The sequence below is a fragment of the Mercenaria mercenaria genome, chromosome 3 (genome assembly GCF_021730395.1).
Source record: "Mercenaria mercenaria strain notata chromosome 3, MADL_Memer_1, whole genome shotgun sequence".
In the NCBI taxonomy this organism is placed as follows: domain Eukaryota; kingdom Metazoa; phylum Mollusca; class Bivalvia; order Venerida; family Veneridae; genus Mercenaria; species Mercenaria mercenaria.
The window spans coordinates 98,282,633-98,308,955 of NC_069363.1; the positions used below are offsets into that span (position 1 = coordinate 98,282,633).

Sequence of the window (26,323 nt, forward strand, 5' to 3'; positions counted from 1 at the left end):
ACTTAGATTTTGACCTGTATATTTTATATTTTTGTATTTATTATAATTATGAATTGTATTTGTATGACGAGAAACTGTATAAGTTTAAGTCAAATAAAACATTCTTCTTCTTCTTCTTCATATAAACTAGAGGTTGGAACATGAATACATCTTAATTTGGATAATAAATCTGCTTTTGCGAATTATGGAGAATTTCTCACCCGCTTCCCACAGCCCAACATACAAGGTATTTTTTATAGCTATTTCATTCTACCTGTAACTGAAAAAGTATAAAAATCAATATCAACTAGAAATAATTTGTGCTAAGGAAGTATCACTCATAGTGTGAATAATTACATTTAAATTAGAAAATGTCATACTTGTCACATAAGGAAGCATTTTATAGGTGTTCTTTCGTGATGATTATTTGAACCAAATTTAATCTAATTATCTTCAAACAATTGCTAAGTACATTTTATGTTTACAGCTTCAGATAGGGGCCCAAAGTATCAAATTCAACCCTGAAAGAGTCTTGAATAAGCCTTTCTTCTTTCAACATCTTTTTAACATTTTAAGAAGAAAGACAGAAGCTGTGACCACATCTTTGAATAAACGTTTGTTCAACGAAGTGCTATCAAAAGATATTGCAATAAAAGTGTTAAACCTTAGTAAGTTAGTAAAGAGAATAATATTCAAATCCATCTATTTACATTGGTTTAACGATTTCTTGACATTTTGACTTGGTGATGGAACAATAGTTGAATATACAAAAGAAAATGCTGCAGAACAAAAATAAAAGTGCTATGGATTCCTTGACCTCTTGTGGTACCAAGAATGTTAAACAACTGCATCTCAATGTCCTCAGTATAAGATTACTTAAGTTAGGAAATAAAATCCCTATAAAAGTTTATAAGTATAAATATAGAAATAGCTCAAGCTGAGCACTACCTAGCCTTACATTGTTACTTCACACTATTCTCCGAAAATTTCAACCATTTGTCTATTTTCATTCATCTCGGTCAAGTTAATGTTGAACTTTTTAAACATTTTGAAAGAACGTTGCTATCCTTTTGATTGATACCTGATATATAGAGGATTTTACATGAGTGTCTTTTCATCTTGTATTTATTAAACGAGTTGAATGAAATAATAAAGGCTGCCGAGCGTTTTATCAATTTTATTCAACGAGTTTAATAAATTCAATGCGGAAAGTCACAAATATAATATTCTTTCTATCACATGTTAGTCTTTTCCGACAAAACACCAAAAGGTCTACTTTCTTTTACTACATAAAAATGTGAATTTAACCAACGTTTCCTACACAATAAATGACGTCGACGTAAAAGCTTTATTATACTAGTGTATTATCATTTTTATTTAATGGCTTTATTACACTCCCGCGACGTCAAACGTGTGATAAATATAAATAATTTATAACTTAGTAGGAACTGGAAAAACATCCTTGTAAACTGATAGAATCTTATTTCTGAAGTAGGTCTTTAATAATTTCACTCATTTAATATTACATTATATAGCTGAGATATGTAAAACGATAAATATTCAATTCATGTTGCATTGCTGTTTCATTTTTGACAATCTAAATAGCCATCTAGTAGAACTATCAAGGTTCTTCCGTTACCAAGTTATTAAGATTGTTAATATCAAATCACTAGACCGTAGTCTTTTTGGATTCGAGCCATGTTCAGGTCGTTATGTAAGCCATCACACTAAAAATGCACAGTTATGTAATAATGATAAAATTATGTATCTCAAATTTACTTCATTGTACTTCTTATTTATCTTATGTAGGTTATAGTTTTAGAATAAAATATAGTGTATAACACAACTGCAGTTGATTTATTTAGTTAAATACTGTATTTCCTATTTATTTTATGCAAGTTACAGTTTTAGAATAAAACAATATGAATATTCATTCTAAAACAACTGGATATATCTGTCGCATTTTAAAAGTTATCTCCTTTTTTATCAAACCCAGTAGATAGATACTTATGATAACACACAGACTTTCTTAAGTAATAGCGAGCTCGAAGAGCAGGCCCGAAGGGCCTGCTCGAGAATCGAGCTTTACGGTAACGCAAGTATACTTCCACACTTGGTGATGGATTTAAAAAGTTTCGTCGGAAGTTCTTAAAAAGCGCACCCTAACGGATAGGTGCTCACAGGAAGTACTTCTTTCCGGAGTGAATACAGAACTTCATTCAATTGCTAAAAAATATTCATCATTAACAATAATGAAAGAGTGCGCTTTCCAGTTGTTTGAAACAAATATTATTTTCATTTAAAAGATCAAGCATCGGCCAGAAAATGGTAAAAATGTCATTAATAAGCAGAAAGAAACGGGAACGCGGTAATGACGTCACCGTGACACCGGCTTCCCATAATTTTTGCAACGTATGATATTCACTGTTACAGGTATGGTGACACTAAATGTAGACTTTTTCAAGTGAATGGGTTCTCCTGAATTCTTGTGAGTAGGGAATAGTTTCTGTGTGACTAATAAATGAGGCATAACATTTTTAGCTAAATCTGATTTCTTTGAGCTCGCTTTGAGGCTTTGCCTTATTTCATATTAAATGCAATCAATTCACCGACAATTGAATATTTTCAATATTATGATGCCTGAAGCTTAAACATATTTTATCTTTTTACCTCTTTTTATTTTGTCTTTATAGATATCCTTTATAAAACATACATTATGTTTGCAGCGTTTTTTTAAAGAATTTTCTTTGTTCATATCATGTAAGTGCTTTAAGAAGTAACAAATAATACTCAAATTGTAACGTTACAGGAGATTAAACCTCCTGTAAGCATTTTAAAGCCAAAAGATAAAATTTAACATTCCATTTGAACATATTTATAATCTAGCAATTAAGTAAATAAAAACGCATACTGTACATTTAAGAGAAATTTGATTGATAAGAATATTGAAAATATCATAATTTGAGGCGGCCATTTTAAAACTAAGATGGCCACTAAAATAAGGATTATGAAACTATTTTCGATGGATTTTAAAAGACTGGGTATGCTAATTTTCAGAAAAATACATATTTGCGAAATAAAGCAAAATAATTGTACTAATATGCAGAACTATAGATTCAAAAGATCGAATGCGCAGTAATCAAACAATATTAATTTGTGTTAACAATAAATATGATATCAATATAAATCAATAATAATAAATATATTGCATTTCCAAACCTATAAGGCTTATACATTTTAAAGATGTATACATTTGGAAACAAGGGCAACTTCCAGACAGACTACATTAAACCGACTCTTCATGATACGTTCTCTATTTACACCGATGTTTGTCAGGACAAAACACGCTAACAGCTGTAAAAGTAAGCTGCTATCATCTTCTGCCCTGTGCCTAGATCACGACGTGCACGTCTCGGTGGGTATGATCTGGTAATGGAGGGAAAGCATTGGTGACGTCTGAAAATTGCCCCTTTTCGTTTTCAAATGATTCAGCACACACTGTAATCAAATTACACTTATGTGACTTGTCAATAAAATGTTCATGTCTAGCGAGAGACTCTTTCCGAGATTCATTTGTGACAAATTTGTCACGGTGTCCTAATTTATCTAAATAATGACTCTTTTTAGTATCAATGCTGTCATCAAATGCATTCTCAGCTGTCATTTTACAACATTTTGTCGTTTGTTCTTTTAGCCATTGATCAACCTTAGTTATTGGGTCTGGCATATATTCTAATGAATTCTTTGCTTGAGTTTCAGAAATATTCGTTGTTTCATTTCTTATGTATACATTTTTTGCATTTTCTTGATTTCCAATACCCGGACCGTCAAACCTATCCATGCCGGCTTGTCCATCCGTATCAAGTAATTCTGCGTTTGTGATACTGCCATCTACGAAGACAAAAAGTAAGTTTCTGGATAAAGTTAACAAGCATAGCTTATAATCATGAATAGCGCCATCGAACTGTTTTAATTACAGTACTCACGGACTGATTTTGTAATTACAAACTAGAGCTATCACTGAAGGCGATGAATGTACCCCACTCCCCTTCCTGCACGCACTGACACAGTACATTGCAATTTGAAGCACACAAGATTGCATAAATATCTTGACTGTTTGTATATAGACTCGATGTGTATAGAATAGTAACAAAAAGCAAACTCCCATAACTCTGCAGAATATTCATTCTGAAAGAACCTAACATGCACCATGCACAAGTAAGGTTAGTACTGATGTTTCATTAAATTGTGTGCAATGGTTCAGGAGATTAGGCGCGCACAAGATTGCATATGCAGACTCTATGTGTGTGGCATAGTAACAAGAAACAAAACAAAGTCCCATAACTTTGCAAAATATTTATATAAAAGAACGTAATATACACCATGCACAACTTGGGTTGGTACTGATCACTTTTTTGAAGTTTCATTAAATTGTGTGATTGGGTTTGCATATGCAGACTGTATATATATTCGTTCGTAGGGGTGGGGGGCGGTTGACGGTTACAATAAATTTTACTATCCGAGAAATTAATCTGTTGCCCTTTTGAAAAAAATATCTGCTACATTACCTTTGCTGTTGTAGCTATTCACAGATATAAATCCAGTAGAATTTGACTCCATATCTTCGTGATCTTTACGGCGAAGTTGCGGTTTGACTATCGCAGAACAATTTTCTTTCCATTGACTATAACAGCCAGGTTTACTATTGTTGTGTCCTCGTCTCTTCGACACTAGTTCGTATAAAGTTCTGTCCCCTTTTTCGTTTTGTCTCTCACGTGACATGTGCATAAATATTTGTTCTTCCATGCTCGCTTCTTCACTAATCTTCGAATATGAAAGTGAACTGTCTTCTGAATGTCTGACAATGTTAGTATATAGCGGGTGTGTGCATCTTGTCCTTTTAAACGTACGTTTGGTAGTCTTTTTATTGTTCATTTCGTTTTCACTGCTTTCTTTGAATAAACTGCATAAAACACTACCAGTGCGTCTGTCGGCTGAAAATAAAATATAACAAGAGCTGTCACTAATGGTGACAAATGCCCCCGCAGCACTTTGACCTTTGACCTGGTGACCTTGATCTTTGATCTGGTGACCCCAGTCAGTAGGGGTCGTGTACTCAATAAGTACTATCAGCATGTGAAGTTTGAAGGTCCTTGGTGCAGTGATTCGCAAGTAAAGTGCCTTCATGCAAAAAGTTAACGTTGTGACGAACGGACAGTTGAAAACTAATATGCCTCCCTTTGGGGACATAAAAAACTCACGTATAAAAATGTTTAGGTGTGCATTAAATAATTCCATGCTTTCTATTTTAAATCTGGTTAAGTTATGATTTATACACATTTATCATTTTTCAGAATGTTTCTCTCTTCCCGTCAGACTATATATACTTTTAATAACGTACTTGTTTTAAATAAATGCAGTACAAATTAATGGTAGTAAGTGTTAATAGCTCTTAGCTAGATCACCCGAGGGCTGTTAAATTCATTTGGAAATTTCATTTCGTATCATACCTCTTTCTGATAGATCATTCTCAAAGATGATGCTCACTTCATCTGAGGAACTCAAACTGTTCGTCGGTGCTATAAATAGATATATATTTTCATATTTAAAAGCTAAACAAACCAAGAAATTAATTAAACACCAAGATATGACATATAGTGTTCTGCAAAGTATAAAAAGTACCGAGCAGTAAAATGTTGCACAGATGGCTTTGATTTGACTATCACCTAAATGAAATGACTGTCTTAAATGAAATTACTGTCTAAGGAAATAACAAACACTTTCGTAGACATCTTGAATTTCTTAAAAATGATAATTATTTACTTTTCTAAATGTCTAGGGATGTGTCTATTCCTACAGAAATCTTGTTCTTACTTTCGAAACATCTACTCTGATGTCAGAAACTGAAAATGAACTCAGCAATTGCGACATTACATTGCTCGATCCCGTTTAAACTAAAAAACGTTTGAGAGCAATGCATCAGGCAAATGGTCAGGTAACATATCTCAAAGAAGCTGATGGCTGACACACTAGGCAAAGGTTTTGTTTTTCTGGATATCCATAAGAAAACGTGAGTATTCATAATGTGAATTTTCTGAATTCTCAATATCAGAACTGTGAAACCTATCCATACCATATTGTCCATCCATAACAAGTAAGTGTGTTTTTGTTGCATTGCTGTCTAAGAAGTCTGGATAAAATTAACAAGTAAAGCTCACGATTATGAAAATCACGATGGAATGCAGTAACTCACAGAATAATTTGTCAAATACGAATAAAAGTTTAAATCATTTGCCAGCAAATGAGACAATACCTATCTTGAATCTCAACTCAACTTATTTATATTTCAGGTTAGAAATGTTATACAGTGGAACCTGTCTAATCCGAACACACTCGGACCAGAAAAAAGTTCGGATTAGAGGGGTTTTCGGATTAGAAAGGTTTCTGTTTTAGAACGAAAAAATATGAATAAAAAATAATCAAATTATAAGGAACATTTAGATATCTGTAGTGTAATTTAAATTTCATGTTAATTCAACTTCTCAATATCACTTGTAAACATTTTTTCACCACTCAGACATTCCCAGAAGGTAGCTAAAAGGAGAATATTTTACTTGTTCGGTTATTGTAACGATCCGATTTAGTTGCTTCTTTCACACCTGTGCTTATTGCATGTATATTCAAAGAAAAATCTGACATGACTTTGATTACCAGTGTTGGGGGTCTATTTTGTTGACACCTTTAAAAATAGTGATAGTTAAAATTGTAAACAGTCTCCAAAATGTCAAAAGTGAGCAAAATTTACATCAGAAACATTGACTAAGGTTCGGATTAGAAGGGTCAGATTTTAATGTAATTAGATATAAAAATCTCAAAAGTTTGTTCGGTTTAGGGAGTAGAGAGGTTTTGGATTACAAGGGTACTTTTGCAATAGAGAATGAATAAGTAAAAATGGGACCAAATAATTTGTTCGGTCTAGAGAGGTTTTCGGATTAGAGGGGTTCGGATTAGGGAGGTTCCGTTTTGCAGGTGACATTAAAAAAACATTGGATTATTTTATTCCGTGCCGAGAAGTCTACAAAACACTAACTTACTACATAAAATACATCCTATTAAGAAGCGATAAATTATCATGTTCTCTTGTAATATGATCTCCCGTACAAATATTCTTGTTTAATTTAAACAAACCTTTGCAAAAATAAAAAAATAAAGTTACTCATTTGTTTCATTGATACACTGACAAAACAAAAATACATGCCTTTCAAAATGAAACATATCTACTTAATTACCTGTACTTCTGCAGCTCTTCACAGATATAAATCCAGTAGAATTTGACTTTATATCTTCGCACTCTTCATCACAAAATTGTAGCTTGGTTACTGCAGCGGTATTTTTGTCCATTTGACTATAGCAGCTACGGGACTCATTGTTAAACCCTTGTCTATCCGACACTCCGTATAAATGTCTGTCTTCTTTTCCGCATTGTCTCTTACCATATGACATATGGCCACATGCATGTTCTTTTATGTTCACTTCTTCACTAGTCTTCGGATACAATGGCGAACAGTCTTCTGAATGTCTGATAATGTAAGTTTGTTTCTGCTTTGTGCAACTTCTCCTTTTCAACGTACTCTTTGTAGTCCCTTTATTGTTCATTTCGCTTTCTTTGAACACACTGCATGATGCGCTATCAGATCTTTTGTCGGCTGACAATATATATAAAACATTCGTGTAAAAATTAGCTACATGTGTATTAAATAATTCCTATTTTGTTAAAAATCTAATTGAATTATTATCTGTACACATTTATCAAAGAATTATCAGTTTGCAGATGAGTCTCACTTCCCTCTCATAATATATTATCATATCATTAATTACATACATGTTGTTAACAAATGCAATATAAATTGATGAAAGTGTTACTAGCTGTTGGCTATGAAACTCGAGGGCTGTTTAATTCATTAGGTAATTTCATTTCGTCCCATACCTCCATCTGATAGATCATTCTCAAAGATGATTGTCTCTTCGTCTAAGAAGCCTAAGAAACTTGTACTGTTCGCCGATGCTAACAATATACATAATATTTCATAATTTTATACCTAAAGAAACATCAAACTATGTCTTATATTGTTGTTCTAATTTATTAAAGTACCGAAAACTAAAGAATTGTACAGATGGTTTAATCTAACAAAGCAAATGTATTGATTAGTTCCGCACGCTTGTAAATCGGGATATAGGGCGCAACGTCATTTATCTGGATAGCGTAGAATAAAGCCTGGACTTGGTACAAGAAAATGAAAAATTCGATTCATAAATTAGCGGTAAACTGTGAATATCAAAACGGCAACGTATAAGATACTTATACTATTACGACGTTTAAAACGTTAATTAAAATGAATCTAAACAATGTCTTCCAATTAGCTTGTAATGTGCAGGAGAAAATACCTACAAAAATAAAAACACAGACCTACACCTGTTATTTTAGCATAATTACAGATAGTATATTTATTTACGACTGTGAGAAAAGGTAATTTAGGTCTAAGGTAATTTGTAACAAACACTTTCGTAGACTTCTTGAATGCCATAAAATGATACTTATGTACTTTTTCTAAATGAATGTGTTTATTCCTTCAGAAATTTTGTTTTTACGTTTTGTTATCAGAAACTGAAGATATACTCAACAATAGCAATATTGAGTTACACGATCCCGTTTAAACTGAAAATGAAAACGTTTGAGAGCAATGCATGACGCAAATTGTCAAGTAACATATCTGAAACTAGCTAATGGCTGACACACTAGGCAAAGATTTGTATTACTGGACTTCTATAAGAAATCTTGAGTATTCATTTTGTGAATTTTCTGACTTCTCAATATCAGGACTGTGAAACCTATCCATACCTCAGTGTCTATCCGTATCAAGTGTGTTTTTGTAATATTGCCATCTACGAAGTCTGGATAAATTAACAAGTAAAGCTCACGATTATGAAAATCACGATCGAATGCAGTAACTCACAGAATGATTTCAAACTGTCAAATACGAATAAAAGTTATAAATCATTTGCCAGCAAATCAAACGATACTTATCTCAAATCTCAACTCAGCTTATTTATATTTCAGGCTAGAAATGTCATATTAAGTTTTGCACCTGACGACTTTCAAAACACATAGATATTATCTTATTCAGTGCCGTGAATCCTACAAAACGATTTGCTAATTTACTATATAAAATTCATCCTGTAAAGAGCAATAAATTGTCATGTTCTCTTTTAATATGATCTCCCGAACATATATTCATGTATAATTCAAACAAACCTTTGCAAAAAAATCAAGTTACTCTTCTGTTTCATTAATATAATGACCAAATTTTTCTTTACGATCTGGGAAGACAGCTATTGTATATATCCGAGAATAATCAGAATAAAATAGAATAAATCATTTGCTTTTTGAAATGAAAACATAATTTTCTCCTTCATTACCGGTACTGCTGCAGCTCTTCACAGATATAAATCCAGTAGAATTTAACTCTATATCTTCGCGCTCTTCATCACGAAATTGTAGCTTGGTTATTGCAACGGTATTTTCGTCCATTTGACTATAGCAGCTAAGGGTCTTATTGTTGGACCCTTCTCTCTCCGACACTTGTCCGTCTAAATTTCTGTCCCCTTTTCCGCATTGTCTCTTACCATATGACATATGGCCACATGCATGTTCTTCTATGTTCATTTCTTCAGTAGTCTTTGGATACGATGGTGAACTGTCTTCTGAATGTCTGGCAATGTTGGTATGTTTCTGTTTTGCTAATCTTGTCCTTTTCAATGTACTCGTTGTAGTCTCTTTATAGTTAATTTCGCTTTCATTGCTTTCTTTGAACACAATATATATAATATATAAAAAAATGACGTATATTTAATGTGTATTAAATAATTCCTGTTCTTTGTTTAAACTCTTATAAAATTATTATCTGTACTCATTTGTCAAAGAATTACAACATTGCAAATTGATTTTGTCTTCCCTCTGAATCATATAATATTACACTGTTAATTACATACTTGTTGTTAACAAATGCAATTCAATTGATGAAAGTAAGTGTTAATAACTGTTGGCTAGGAAACCAGAGGATCGTTAAATTTGTAAAGTAATTTCATTTCGTTTCATACCATTTTCTGATAAATCATTCTCAAAGATGATTGTCTCTTCTTCTGAAAAACTTGAACTGTTCGCTGGTGCTAACAATATATATTATATTTAATATTTTCAAGGTAAAAATACTCCAAACCAAAACCATTGCATACATTGTTGTCCTAATTAATGAAAATACTGAAAAGTAAAATGTTGTACAGATTTAAACTAACATAGCAAATCTATTTAATCAAATGTTTTGCACGTCTTATAAACAAGATCATAACTAATTACTTTTATTAGATAAAGATAAATTATAATTATTACCTTACCTTTGCTGTTGCAGCTTTTCACTGACAAATATTTATCATCTGATTCCCCCTTCATATCTACTTGTATTGGTTGAGCATTGATCCAAATTTCTAGTTCTTTGAATGGCTTCCTCTCTGTCGTGACTCTGTAGACTATATTTAAGGTCTTGAAGAAATATGTAGGTGCTGAATCACTCAAACTGTCGTCAGCTGAGAAAAAAAACAACAATAAAAACTAATAGTACACTCATTGAAATAGAACGTCTGATTACTGAAACGGAGTTTTTTCCTCATAACAGCGTTGCACTTATCCCAGTGCTGGTTTAGAAAGCTAGATGTTCATTTCATTATCTCATAGAAAACCTCAGTCGAAGCGGGTGTGATTATATATTACTTAATTTTGGTCTGTACCTTTAAAGACGTTTTCGTAAGGACTTGATTATATATTTCAGTGATTGTCGTAACTCCATATTCTTTAATTAGGCGCGAGTACTTATAAATATATCTGGGACAGGTGCAAAATGGCTTACGTGCATCTAACACAACAGCAACACAGTGGGTTTTCTCATCAATGTTTTTGTAGCATTTGATGAATGATACGTCTCTTGGATTGCTTCTACTTAGACCATACTGAAAATTAAAGTTCAATTTACTTTTTAATTCTTAATTTACAACTTACGTACAACATAATCAAATCAATCTGCGGCGGCTTGGGAGGGGGTAATATATGTGCGGGGGACAAGAGACCGGGCTGTGGAATGCAAACTGTTGAACTCCAAAAAATGCTACCTATGTTTATGCCCTTAGGCATTCGGCGCATTTGTTTGGTCAGTTATGGTGATATATAGGATTTATAGACAGTCAAGGACCAAAACCTAAATTCAGCAGCTATTTACTATATAAACATTGACTGAAGTTAACACATTCCGCAGTGCCGAATTTCACGGTGACCTTCGTTTCACGCTCTGTCATTTTTCAACTAAAAAAGATATGGCGAAATATCCGCATGCCAACAACATCCTACACATGTATCTTTCAGTTCCCGGGTAAATTATTTTTCATGTCGTCACAAATTTCTGAGAAATCAGCTTTTATTTAAAAAAAAATGAAAGAATGGCGTTAGAAAGAAAACACGCGAATGGCTATGTGAATGTCTCGACAAAATCAACCAATTAAAAGCTTCTGAAATTTTAAATTTTGTCCACAGTCAGTATGTTTTAACCTGATAACTGACAAGAAATAACTGCACTTACTTGATGTTACTGTAACATTTTATCACACAATTCATATCTAGTGTCCAAATTCACCTATGAAAAAGCACACAAGGAAAATGGAAAAAAATCAAGGGTAAAAAGGTTGCGTTTTTAAATGTACAGTATATTTCCTACCTATTTAAGTATGCATACTGCCAAGCCCTCTTTTCGAGTATCAGAAATGTACAGGAAAGTAAAATTATACTAATGTATTCGTGAAGAGATGAAAATCAAAGATGACAGTGTTGTTAAAACAGTATAAAATTAAAAGAGATTACAAACAACATGTTTCACATTAGATCCTATGAAAACATTTGATCACAACTTCTCTTTAGTGTTCCAGGGAAGGGATCTGCACAACCTCAGTTGGAGGAGAGTTCCATAAAACTTGATAGCTGGGAAGAAAGGGAAGTTGTAACAGTTACAGATGTAAGTCTCTGCTTGAAAGACAAGGGGTGCATGTGTCTGGTGAAGCGGGCAGGGGCTATGATATAAGAGGGCATTGGCACTACAACCAGTCCATTTTCAATTTTGTAAAACATGATCATGAGTAAGTAGCCTAGCATCAGATCTTCTGTCTTCAAGCGAAAGCCATCCTGTTTCTTTTACCATTTGGGAGACTCTGGTGTATGTGGAGTCATCATTGGAAACCCATCGTGCAGCCCTGCGCTGAACCGCTTCAATTTCATTGATGTTTGTTTTTAGAATATGGACTCCAAATAGAGCTGGAGTATTCAAGTGGAGGTTTGACTAAAGTTTTGTAGCAAACTCTTTAACGTTTGGAATTTTTGTATATATATTCCTTTTCAGGAAGGTAAGAGTTTAACTTGATATGGAGGTGAACTGATTAACATGTTTGTTTCAGTTAACGTCTGAAGAGACAGTGACTCAAAGATATTTTGCATCACTTACTGTTTCAAGGATTTGGCCATGGAGTGAGCATTTGGACCTATATGTGTTTTTGACCTAGTGATGATCATCACTGTAACTTTTAAGAGGTAAATTTCCATGTCCCATTTGCTCTCCCAGACCTGTAACATGTCAAGGTCATGTTGAAGAATACTATCATGAAAAGCGTTTTTGATGGCGATATAAACTGCAGTGTCATCAGCAAATAACCAGACCTGTGAAACAATATATATTTTTCAGGCAGGTCATTTACGTATTATAGAATGAGAAGAGGGCCTAGAGCAGAACCTATGGGTTACTCCAAATGTTACTGAGACTTCATATGATGTTTCCCCGTCAGTAAGACTGACTGGCACCGACTTATCAGGAACGATATGACCTATTGCAAAGTGTTGCCCCGGACGCCAAGTAGATAAAGTTTTAAAAAAGAGCTTAAAATGGTTAAACTTGGTAAAAGCTTTCGAAAAGTCCAACAGTACTAAGTCTGTTGGGTGATTAATTGTCTTGCTAGGTCCTTAAATCGTTCTATGATCTGTGTTTCGCATGACCTTTTGTGTCTTACGTGTATTCAAGCTTTATTACATAATCATTATGTTACATCCATGTGATGCTTTAAGCACTGGTATTCGCAATAGGGGTAAATGACCTCAAGGGTAGGGATGCGGTCTTGACTGTTAGTTACAACAAGGCTGTTATTAATATTATTGTCATTAATAATATTGTTATAATAATATTTATTATTATTATGTGCGATCTTCCACTCGTCATCCTTCCAAAGGTGAACACCACTATGACTATCTATAACGTTACTGTTGGCTAACTCTGGGTCATGTGACCACACATTTTCAAGGTGGAGTGTCAACAAGATTTTGTTTTATGCACTCGTGATTTAATTATTACGCATCAGAACTCCTGCCCATATTTCATTAACTGATAAAATATAGGGACATGTTTATTATTTCTTAAATCATACTTCATATAAAGGCTAAAGGCCAATTTTATATATAACAAAAATGACGGTGCACTAGACCTCAGATCTGCTGCACCCGTGACGGTTCACTAGCCAATGCCAAGATTGTCACAAAAGTAGAGCAAATTGAACAATACTTATAACAAATTCAAATTTCGTTTGCAAAGCCGTGTATTAGTTATAAGTTACATTTACGTTGATATGGTGTATTGTATTTGTAGAAGCTTCTAAATGGTTGTTTAGTCGCGAATTTCGCATAGCAAAGTTGTTTTCTTTCTTACATCATTGGGATTTTTTATTTATTTTTTGTTATTTTTCAATTTAAAAAAGAACAGCTGATTTCTCAGAAATAAGTGACGATATGAAAATAATCTACCCGGGAACTGAAAGATACATGTGTAGGATGTGTTGTTGGCATGCGGATACTTCACCATATCTTTTTAGTAGAAAAACGTGAAACGAAGGTCACCGTGATATTCAGCACTGCGGAATTCGTTACCTTCAATCACTGTATATATATATAGTAAACGGGTTCTGGATTTATTTTCGGGTCCTTGACTGTCTATAAATGATTTTTATCCTATATATCACCATTATTGACCAAATAAATGCGCCGAATGCCTATGTTTATGTCAAGTTGAAAGTAAATACATTGATCGGCTATAATTAAAATAAAAATGACGAACAGATTTGAACTTTCTGTAACCTTGATCGTTGGCGTTCCAACAGTATTCATACGCTCGAACATAAGCTGGCTACCGATTAGATAATCTTTTTATTTTTTTTAAAAAAGAAATCTTATATATATTCTGACCGATCTTTCTTGGCTCTGATTAGATAGTGTTTTTGAGAAGAAACGGGACTCTATAATACAACATTTGAATAACCCCTGGATCTCTCCTGTGAACAAAATCAGGGTCTGAACACAGACTAGCTCAAATGATAAGATACCAGAATATGTATGATTTTGCTTTTTTGTAGCGGGAAGCAATGGGTGGGTAGGTAGGAGGTAATGTTGGTGGTCTGGTGTGTATGAGAGTAGTGAAGATTGTTGAACTTAACTAAAATTATCTCGCCACCACCTAGGCTACCTATAGAACAAAAGATAAATGATGAAACCTCAACCCTTATTCTTGACCTTTGATCTAGCGATCAAGTTCATACGCTCTGTATACCGAGATATCACAAGCTATCTTTATGCAATGTTTGAGGTCAATACCTTGAATGGTTATTTAGTCTGTTCAAGACACAAATTTGACCTTGCTGTGAACTTGACTTTTGACCTACAGGCCATTTTTATGCATTTGCACAGCGACTCAGTAGCCTCTATCTAATGTTTACTTAATATTTCCCAGGACACTAAATATGAAGAACAAATCTGAGATTTTAACTGTGACTGTGACATTGACCTTTGGCTTATGGACCTGACTAATGTATTCGGCACCATACCTATATGCCAAGTAAGTTAACAGTCAAGACCTTTAATAGTTATTTTTATGCTCCGAACACGATATATGCTTTAAGCTCCACATGTGACCTTGGCGTTTGACCTACAAACCTAGTTCATTAACTCAGGAGTTTGTCTAATCTCGACCTACCTACGTTCAAACTTTGAAGTCAATACATTGAATGGTTACTAAATTCTGCTCTGGACACAAAATATTGAGGACGGACAGACAGACGGACGAACGTACGCGCCACAGCATAATCGTCCATTTTATTTCAAAACAAGCGTATAATAAAATGCCAGATTATACTGACTGCAACTCTGTCTGCATTATTTCCTTCAAGTATGTAGTCCATTATTCCCATTGTCATTAAATGGTCGTTTTCCAAACCTATGGTATCGCATATTGTATACTTCAACGGCCTTGGGGATGTGCTACCCTCCGGCACAGGCGGATTTCTATTGATCATTTGTAATTAGAATCATATGAATTCTTCCTCTTTTCAGATCTGTAGCAGAGTTTTTTTAGTTGAAAGAATAACAGATTTATGGTAGAACTGTATTATAACTCATTTCATTGTTGGCATGTAAATGGCAAAAAATCAACTTCTGAATTACTGCAATGTACCTATAGTATGCATCGTCGGTAGTTTTAATAGGTACATTTCTGTTTCAAGGGGCTACGTTTTAGTTTAAAATTTATTGCCGGAATGTCATTTATGATTGAGTTGATATAATCCCGTACCTTTGCCGGAAAACTATATGTAAGTACTTTTATTTTCGTAAAGCTCGCTGCAGCAGCATATACCACAGGACCACCAAGAACAACCCGACTGATTGCACGCTCCGTAGCACAGCCAGAATCTACCCTGCCCACTGCCATCGATGTGAAAACTGATATAGTCTCTTGTTCTACAGATATTTGTTCCTGTCGTTCAGATTCATCCCTCTCCTTTGGGCTCATCACTTTTTCTACAGACAGAATGAAGTGATAAAAATTACATGATATGTGATCATGCGTGCATGCAATGTTGAATGAAAACATCTGGTCGTATTGAGGGTTTGAATTTATTTATTTTTTTTGGTCCAATGGCATTGCAGTATTTTTCAAATTATCGGGAAATTTATTTTGGTAAATCAACATCTACTTCCTGTCGTTTATTAATCCGGTAAGTCACATACTGTAGGGGAGGGGGGAGCTTAAATTTGTAAATGAAAAATAATTTCAAACACTAAACAGGTTAATGTTTATTAGTAACCATGTAGTAGGTTTGTGTTTATTAGTAAATTATTGCCTACAGTATGTGACCTAGCTACTGAGTAATATAAGCCACATGTTTCAAATGGCAAGCTGATGCTTAGATAATAGGAAAGTAGGTCAGTACGTCACATTCATGGTCGCTGAAATTCAGTTTTTAAGATCAGTATGCAAAACTGTGCATTTCACCCAAATTTCAAGGCTATATCTGAAAAAAAAAATGTAGGTCAGAAGGCCAAGGTCACAGTAAGGTGACCCGTAACCAGGTTTATCAGGTAAATATAGTCAAACAGTCTAGGATATATGATCTGATATTCTTTGAAGTAGTTTTTCTCTATGTAACTCATATAACAACTTCTTTTGATCCCAGGCGCATAATTTGAACAATCTTGATAGAGGTTCACCAGGCAATGCTACACACCAAATATCAAATGCCTAGGCCATGAACTTTTAGACAAGAAGACTTTTATTTATTTTTTTTATGTAAGCCTATGTAAAACTTGGGAACCCCTCCTTTCACCCAAGGGTAATAATTTAAACAATTTTGGTAGAGGCCCACAAGGTAATACAACACGGCACCTCGTGAGTCTTGTGCCGATATTTGCCTTGGTTAACACTTTAGAGGCCACAATTGTGACCCAAACTCATGAGAATTTGTCAACATTTTGTCTTGATAAAATCAAGATTATGTCTGAATATGGGTTACCTGGGATCAAACACTAGGCCACCCGGTCAAATCATAGGAATAGCGTGTTAACATTCTAAATGCCATATTTATAAATCTATCATCATGAAACTTTTTAGGCTAAATTTATAATTAGGTCTTGTGGGGTGAAAAACTAGGTATGTAGGTCTGTTTAACGGAAAATCTTGTTAACACTCTTAAGCCCATATTTTAAGTGTGAAAATCATGAGAATGTGCCAGAATTTTATCTTGATAAAATCAAGATCATCTGGGATCAAACAATAGGTCACCCGGTCAAATCAAAGGAAAAGCATGTTAACATTCAAGAGGCAACATTTATAATCTTATCTTCATGAAATTTGGATAGAATGTTTATCTCACTGATCTTAAGGTCAAGGTTGAAATAATATCTTATGGGTGAAGAACTAGGTCAGTAGGTCAGATCAAAGGAAAATTTTGTTAACGCTCTAGATACCACATTTTAAGTATGAAACTCTTGAGAATTTCTCAGAATTTTGTCTTGATAAAATCAAGATCATCTGGGATCAAACACCAGGTCATTCGGTCAAATCAAAGGAAAAGCTTGTTAACACTCATTTGTGACACTATCTTGGAGAAGCTTTGTCAAAATGTTTATCTTGATGATTTTAGGCCAAGTTTGAATCTGGATCATGTTGGATAAAAACTAGGTCATTCGATCAAATCAAAGAAAAACTTGCTAACACTCTACAGGCCACATTTATGACACTATCTTCATAATACTAGGTCAGCATGTTTGTCTTGATGATGTTTAAGCCAAGTTTGAAACTGAGTTATGTGTGGTCACAGTGTTACGGTTTGTAACTCAGATGAGCGATGATCTAGGACCATCTTGGCCCTCTTGTTTAGGACAGTTGGTCTTGCACAGAAACATGTAGATCATGATCAAATATATATGATGCATCTTTCCGCCATTCTACACGTCTACAAAAGGACCTCTTTTAAACCAATAAATCACTTAATGATTATTTCAAATATGGATGTTTCCCACTTCATGAAATTGCTAAAGTCCACCCTTTGTTACCAGTCATCAGAAATTACTCAATTATGCTTGCATAGAAGTGAAGACAAAATTAATCTGAACTTTAAGAACACTGCTAAATATAATATAAAAATTCCACAGTTACTTGATAGAAGCATTGAGCTTTTTGAAATATCTAATTATAAAGCTGCTGATGAAAATGAAACAACATTCTAGATTCAAAGCATTCGCAGGGATTCTGCTTTGCATTTAGGCACAAACAGGTATGAACTGACAGATATCGGAATAAATATCCACTCAAGGATCGAAGAAATACTTGCATGATACATAAAAATGATGCTATTTAATAAAGCATAATAGAGGAGAAAATTATATAAAGTGCAAAATCCGATTTGAAAGTATCAAAACTGTGTAGTGCTATATGCTTGCACTAATTACTTCAGCAGATGCACAATAAACTATACAGTACACGTTTCTTTACTTATGTGTAGGTGCGTAGGAAAGGTACAAAATCAGCATGAAACTTATGTAAGTTACCTAAACTGTTCGAAACTGTCTCCATATCTTTTGTCATCTCATTTACTTCTGTGGACCAATTATGGGCTCTCTTCCATATGATCTAAAATAAAATAGAAAGTCTGTCGGGATGCTTCTACCTGGAGTAGACTGAAAATTAAAGTTAGATTTCTTTTTCAACATTTGATCAAGAAAAAACGCAGGAGGGTGAGGACATAGGGGTTAATTATGTGGCTGTCGGAGTTATGCGAACCGTTGAACTCCTTGAATCGGCTGATTGCCACCTGTGTTTTCGCGGGGTTGAAAAAATGAATACATTTATTAGATATTCAGATAAATACTGACGGACAGATTTGATGATCTTTAACCATGATCTTTAGTATCAACCTTATAAAGGCACAAGAATAATTGCGAGTTTGTATCTTGTGGCGGGAGTGGATGGGTGGGGAGGAGGTAATGTTTCGAGGTCCGGTTGGGACGGAAGTAATTTAGATTTTTGCACTTACCTTTAATCATCTCATCACCACCTTCTTATATTCTAAGCCAACGCCCTGAATACTTTTAAAGCTCCAGACATAAAATATAAAGGGCAAAAACGCAATTCCCTACCTTTGACCTTTCACCAAACAATCAACTTAATGCGGTCTGAACATGATGTTATCAACACCTGCCTAAATGCACAATTTGAAGTCAATACCTTGAATGGTTATCAAGTTATGCCAAAGACATAAAATATGACGGACATATTTGTCCTTGCTGTGACCTTGACTTTTGACCTACAGACCAGTGTCATGCACTGTGCGCATCGTCTCATTGCCATTTACCTAATAGTTATTAAATTATTCTCTGGATACGAAATATGAAGGACAAATTTGAGATTTAAACTTCATTTGTGACATTGACCTTTGACCTACTAACCTGATTAATGTGCTTTGTACATCGTTTCATCGTCATTCCCACATGGCAAGTTAACAGTTAATACCTTAAACAATTTTATCAATTTTTACTCTTGACACGAAATATGATTGAAAACTGTGACCTTTCAGGTCCACTTGTGACGCTGGCCTTATGGTAGAACTATATTTCAATTTGTTTCATTTGCTAGAAACTAAATGATTAAATATGGCTAGACAACTTCTGAGAAGTTACACTGTATAATAATTATAAATATTTGTATCTTCAAATAGCTGCATTTCAGTTATAAATATCTTCATTTTAATTTAAAGCCAAATGCACAATTGTCTATATAATATGTATATAGGACAAAAAATTCTTTAGGCAACTCAGGCATTTACCTTTAATGGTAGACATTCATTGATGAATGATGAATGAATTGACTTTGATTTGTACCTTTAATGACTTCTCCACCTTTGATGAGATATTATGTAATCCAACATTGCTCTCAGGCAATAGGGACTTGTCATATATAATTAATGATAATATTCCTATTTTTATGATTTGAACAGTTTAAATGGTCAATCATACATCAGCGTTTTCACGACTTTTAACGAATGATCATGCTTAGTCACGAAGAAAAACACTACTATGGAACCAAAATGAAAGCTTTCAGGTACTTTACACATTTATATATTATGTAATTCTTTCTAACTATGTTTAAATATGTATTCAATGACTACTTAAAACAAAAATAAAACACATTTGTGCGCGAAATTCAATGCTTCAAAGTAATTACTGTAAAACTCGTCACTGAAATTAGCTCAACTGTGTATGTAAAATTTTCTGAAACTTCTTTTGGTTGAAAATTTAATTGCAATTATCTCAAACAACGTTCTGAGGGTTATAGCTAAACCAATGGATCGTGGCAAATTAAATTCGTTGAAATGCTTGTATTTTTATGTAAGTTTTGAAAATGTTTAAAAATTAAACTAAAGAAACCAACACAAATAGCTAATAAGACATTACAATGGAATAAACAAAGATTCATAGCAAACTTTACTGAGCCAAGGACGGTCCCAAGCCCAGATGAAAACGGAGGAGGTTTGTGCACGGGGCTAGGAAACCCATCGCGTTAAAAGACCTAGGCTGAAGCAACAGATAAATGGTTTACGGAAACGATCCAAGGGAGAACCCGCTGATACCCAGAACAGAGACAGATGCCCATCATGTGGATAAAAGGAATAGGTCAGGTAAATCAGGTCATAACGAGTTCGTGAGAAACTTTTCATGCAATGTATCAAGGTAGTTAATCAAAATTATACTTCGGTGGTCCACATATAAGTATATAACGAAGAATGTCTGTTGATGATATTAAGCTAAGTTATACTCTTCCAAGTTTGATACGAAGCTGACGGGTAAAATGGAGCTGAAAGTATGTACCTCCTGATGTCTACCTACGCAATAGTAGCGCTTTTATCCCGTGTCTCAGTCACTTGACCACGGTTGGACTACATTAAGGCCAACTCCATAATTTTTGTTATTCATTGATTTCCTATAGACAGACCTTCAACACAAGGACTTTCTCGCAAGAAGTGAAAGACAAGAAATGCTGATAAAATACCTTAAATAATGTTGTTGTTATATTGAAAATAGTAATGCAGATACATAACGTACTTCGTAACCTGTCATGAAAATATCGCATTTCGTAAAAATTGCTTCAACCTAGAAAAAACTGGTATTTTCTTATCAAAATATGATGTTGAACACCATTCTAAGAAAAACATGGTTTGTCATTTCATATATATAAGGTAAAATTCAGATTTAATCCTGATTTTAATGTGTTCCCAACGCCTTGTTTACGCATGTAGGACATCATAAGAGCATTTGACGACTTTTTGAGTACTTACAGCTGCCCTTCGAAAAAAATTTATATAAAACGAAAAAAAACTATGAGCTTTTGCAAAAATGTTGACACTTAACTTTTCTATATTAATTTACTAGAACCAAATGAAACCTTTTAGATCTTTAATAGGCACAAAGGCAGTAAGTCGCCGGATACGCCTCCTGATACCGATTACTAGCACACCTTGGCGTCATGTTATCTCCAAACGATTTTAATTCTTTAACAAATCTCAAAAAGCGAAGATTGTCATACAATATTACTGATATATCTAACAGGATTCTACCTCATAAACCATTTTATTTCTTAAATAAACCTTAAAAAGTGGAATTTGTCAAAGAATTGTACTGAAATCAAAATCATCACCTTTAAATACTTAGGCAATGCTTAAACCAGAGGAAATATTTGTACATGTCAAACCAGAACAAATGACATTAACTAAATCAGGCCGCACCTTTCGGGATTTAAGAGCATCCCAAACCCGGAAAAGGGAAAGCGAAGTGAAAGGTTGTAAAATGATATACTTTTGAAAAAAGTTTCTGTCTCAGATTTTTTAATAATTATTATGTAAATAATATCTGAATAAGATTTAAAAACGTCTCGGTAGCCTATTGCTAGAGCACCCACTACAAGTGTTGATGGTCTTTGGTTGGCTCCCTGGCCATGTTATATCAAAGACGTGAAAAGTGAAACAAGTACCTTCCTAGATAGTTCTAGGACTGGTCATTCAGGTGTCGTATAGTTCTGAACGTAAAGTTTCATGAACTAAATTAGTTTAAACCGAAGTCCTATTAGTTACCGAGAGTTATTTTGGTATACAAGATGGTCTGCCTATAAAAACATACCAGTCAATCAACATCGTTCCAACCTGAACCACCTAATCGAATGGGGCAGTATGAATTATTATGCATAAAACTAATATATAACTGATAGTGTGTGCTTTTAAAGTTATGACAGAATCCGTATTCGCCATATGTGACTAAAACAATGAGAGATAAATGAACTTATTCATACATATTTATCAATTACATGAAAATATTGATTCACACGGGCAAATTTTGAGCCCGCCAGGTGTCATAAAGACTGACAGCACCATATTTTAACCTTTGACCTTTGCGATGGGGGTCTGGGACCATGTTGCATGCGACACTCTGTCTTATCGAGGCACACATTTACTAGTATGCCAAATAAAAAAGGATTGCATGGCAAAGTTAGAGCCCGGACAAGCTCTAAAATGACTTTTGACCCCAAAGTGTGACCTTGACCGATGTTTGCGCACAACACTTCGTCTCATAGTGGTGAATACTTACGCAAAAGAAAAAGGATTACCCGATACTTATCAGTTCTATGGCCTGGGAAGATCTAAAATGATCTTTGACCCCTAACTCTGACCTTGACCTTTGAGACAGGAACCTGGGGTTTGCATATGACACTCTGTCTCATTAAGTTGAATATTTATGCTATATATAAACAAGATTCCTCGATGCATGTCGAAGTTATGGGCCGGAAAATGACATGACGTTTGACCTCCAACTGGGACATTGACCTTTGCGATAGCAAACTGAGGTTTGTGCATGACACTTCGTCTCACTGAGATTAACATTCATGCCAAATATAAATAAGATTGTTCCATGCATGTCAAATATTCCGTCTGGACAAACAAATATGAATATATATATACATTGAACAGTCATTTGGACAATTATATTGTTTTACTATTTACTGTCATTGCAACCAAAACTGTTGCCATAGCAACAGCTTTTGTATCCAGAAAAAACAAACAAGAGGACCAAATGGTCCTTGGTTGATCACCAGAGAACAGCCGGAATAAACTTCCTGAACATGACTGTACATTTTTGTACCTACATGACCCACAATGCAGCAAGACCTAGATTTCATCAAGAGAAACATTTTTACCAAATTTCATAAATAGCCAGTCTGGAATGCAGCCCCTATTGCATACATAAGGTTTTTCACAAGGTACCTTTTTATTTTACTGCTTGACCTATTTTTGACCCAAGATAACAAATATTTAAACCTGACTCAGATTTCATCAAAATAATCGGCAAGATCATATTTCATAAAAATCCGGACTAAAGTGCAGCGCTTAACGCTTACACAAGGTATTTTATTTGACCGGGTGTCCTAGTTCTGGACCCAAGATGACCAATATTTGAACCTGATATAGAATTCGACCAGACAAGCTGTCTGATGAAACTGAATATCAAGCCTAAAATGCAACCCTTAACGCATACACAAGATATTTTTTGATTTGATCAAATGACACAGTTTTTATCCAACATGACTCGAACTTTGCCTAGATTTCATCCAGCCAAATATTGTGATCAAATTTCATGAACATCCTGCCTAAAATGTAGTCCCTATTCACAAAATGTTTCCTTGATTTTTCTTGGTGACCTAGTTTTTGACAAAGATGATCCCTATTTGAACTCGACCAAGATTTCCTTAAGACAAACATTCGATCAAATTTCATGACGATCCAGTGTAAAATGTAACTATTATTATTTCGTACATAAGGTTTTTCTATCATTTGATCGAGTGACCTAGTTTTTCACCCAAGATGACCCATATTTAAACTTGACCTAGACGTCATCATGAAAAACATTCTGTTCAAATTTCAAGAATATCCAACGTAAAATGCAGTCCCTATTTCGTACACATAGTTTTCTTTGATTTGACAGGATGACCTAGTTTCTTTTTATTCGAGATGACCCATTTTCAAACTTATTCTAGTTTTTATCCAGACAAATCTTATGATCAAATTTCATAAAGATCCCGTATAAAATGTAGTCTATATTACATACACAGGGTACTTTTTTATTTGACCTAGCAACCTAGTTTTTGACCCCAGATTACTGAAATTCAAACTTGACTATCAAGGCAGCCATTTAGAAAAAAAATCTTATGAATATCAAGTGTAAAATGCAGCCCTTATTTCGCACACAGGGGTTTTCTTTAATGTGGCCGGGTGACCTAGTTTTTGTCCCCAAATAATTCATATTTGAACTTGACCTAAATATCATCCGGATAGACATTATGATCAAATTCCATAAAGATCCGGTGTAAAATACAGCTACTATTGCATACTTGAAGTTTTTCATTTACCGGGTTATACTAAGATTTTACCAGATGACTCATATTTGAACCTGACATAGATTCATCCAGACAAATATTGCGATCAAATTTTACGAAGACCCAGTGTAAACGCAATACCTAATGCATACACGAGGTTTTCTTTGATTTGACCGGGTGATCTAATTTTTGAACCTACATGGCTTATATTCAACCTTGATCTAGACTTTATATAGACAAACATTGTAATCAAATTTTATGAAGACCCTGTGTAAAATGTAGCCCCGATTGCATCACAAAGTTTTGTTTGTTTGTGTTTTTATTTAACTGGGCGACCTAGTTTTAGACCTTGTTTAACGTCGATCTAGATTTTATGAAGACAATATTTTGATACAGTTTCACAAAGATCTAGTGTAAAAATGCAGTCACTATTGCATTAACAATGCCTTTCTTTGATTTGACCGGGTGACCTAGTTTTTGATTCCAGATGATCCATATTCAAATCGACCTAGGTTCAATCAGACAAATAAAGTGGTCAAATTTCATGAAGTGTAAAATGAAGTCCCTTTTGCATACACAAGGTTTTTCTTTGATTTGACCTAGCGGATAGTTTTTGAGCCCAGATTATCGATATTCGAAACTGACCTAGATTTCATCAAGGCAACCGGTCTGACTAAACTTTATGAATATCCAGTGCAGTGTAAAATGCAGCCCCTATAGCGAACACAATGCTTTTCTATGATTTGACCGGGTGACATAGATTTTGACCCCAGATGACCCATATATGATTTTGACCTAGACTTTGCATTTCCACTACCGTCCATGAACAGGCTCAATCAAACCGAGCCTGCAACATTTTCGTTTTTGTTGTGTTGAGCGACCTGTGAAGTTCCTACTTTTCATCCAATCCAACATTATGATTAAATTTCATGAAGATCCAGTGTAAAATGTCGTCCCGATAGCATACACAATATGTTTCTTTGATTTGACCAAGCAACCTATTTTCTTTACCCCAGATGACCCATATACTAACTTGACCTCGATATCATCAAGGAAATTATTCTGACTAAATTCTATGAAGTTTAATTGAAAAATACAGCTTCCATTGCATACAAAAACTAAATGTTGATAAACAGACGACAGACAACAGACGCCGGACATCGTGCGATCACAATAACGCATCGCTAAAAACGAACAGAAAAGGACGTGCATACTCTCCATTTTGCAATTCATCCACCTAGCAAGTTTTATGAAAAGGCCTTGTACTTTTTAAGTCACCGCAGGAGACCATTTTGACATACTTGTCACGTTTTGTCATAATCAAAGAGGTCCGGCACATGAGTGGATTAAGTTTAATGACTTATTTTTGAGTCCTAGAGCCATAATTGTGAAAAAATCATACTAATATAACTACTCCCTAGACAAGGGTTTTTACCCCGCAGAAGCTATGTTTTCAACTACTTTCTTTACATGGCCAGAAAAAAAAATATTATCAGATATTTTTCCATTCAAACACTGCATTCAGTTATTCAAATGAATCAACTTTTAAAATTACCTCAACATATTTTCATAATTTATCTGTTTTTCGACAATTCGACATCGTACCGAACAATACTAACAGCGAATCCGAAGTCTAACAACATCGCGTAACAACAAATAAAGATATAAGCAGTCAGTAAAATCCACGTTCTGTACCATTCGCGAACAAAACAACCATTGCAATATGAGTTTTAACTGAAAACTACAAACTAACCGCCAAAGTTGTATTTACATAGCACCAACATCGGCCATAAATCTTGTTTTAAACTTTTTTCTTTCTAAAATATCTAACCGCTACCATTTTGCTTCGTACGTCATATGTTTGCACATACGCGCTCTGACTGGCTCACTATTTTTACCTGACCAATCGGCGATTTAATTGTATTACGGGTTTTTCCAGAGTCGCGTGAATTGTAATTTGACAG

The 26,323-nt window shown here is 34.4% G+C and overlaps 2 protein-coding genes across 4 annotated transcripts in view; one reads left to right on the forward strand and one right to left on the reverse strand.

Moving 5' to 3' along the window:
* LOC123523913 (uncharacterized) overlaps nt 1–26,323 on the forward strand; it is a 356,017-nt gene that overhangs the window by 286,186 nt on the left and 43,508 nt on the right. The window lies entirely within an intron of this gene.
* Nucleotides 730–19,374, reverse strand: LOC123523916 (uncharacterized). 3 transcript variants are annotated; one of them, XM_053539420.1, is made up of 11 exons: nt 18,491–19,374; nt 15,304–15,961; nt 10,941–11,040; nt 10,432–10,620; nt 10,138–10,206; nt 9,457–9,843; nt 7,967–8,044; nt 7,269–7,685; nt 5,490–5,558; nt 4,548–4,973; nt 730–3,870 (listed from the first exon to the last, which is right to left on the reverse strand). In XM_053539420.1, exons 2-11 carry the CDS (start codon nt 15,457–15,459, stop codon nt 3,371–3,373), a joined length of 2,391 nt encoding a protein of 796 aa, XP_053395395.1. In that variant the 5' UTR covers nt 15,460–15,961; nt 18,491–19,374; the 3' UTR covers nt 730–3,370. The 3 variants fall into 3 exon arrangements, with proteins under 3 accessions (XP_053395395.1, XP_053395393.1, XP_053395394.1); XM_053539418.1 differs by having other exon boundaries at nt 15,735–15,961; nt 18,491–19,371; XM_053539419.1 differs by lacking the exon at nt 10,138–10,206 and having other exon boundaries at nt 15,735–15,961; nt 18,491–19,369.

Bases quoted from the DNA above. Each gene is read 5' to 3' on its own strand.
- LOC123523916 (XM_053539418.1), bottom strand. From the start codon at position 18,527: ATGACAAAAGATATGGAGACAGTTTCGAACAGTTTAG. The intron at 10,207-10,431 runs GTAAGGTAATAA...ATATATTGTTAG, and splicing joins GAAAAGCTGCAACAGCAAAG to CACCAGCGAACAGTTCAAGT. The intron at 5,559-7,268 runs GTAATTAAGTAG...ATCTATTTATAG, and splicing joins GAAGAGCTGCAGAAGTACAG to CACCGACGAACAGTTTGAGT.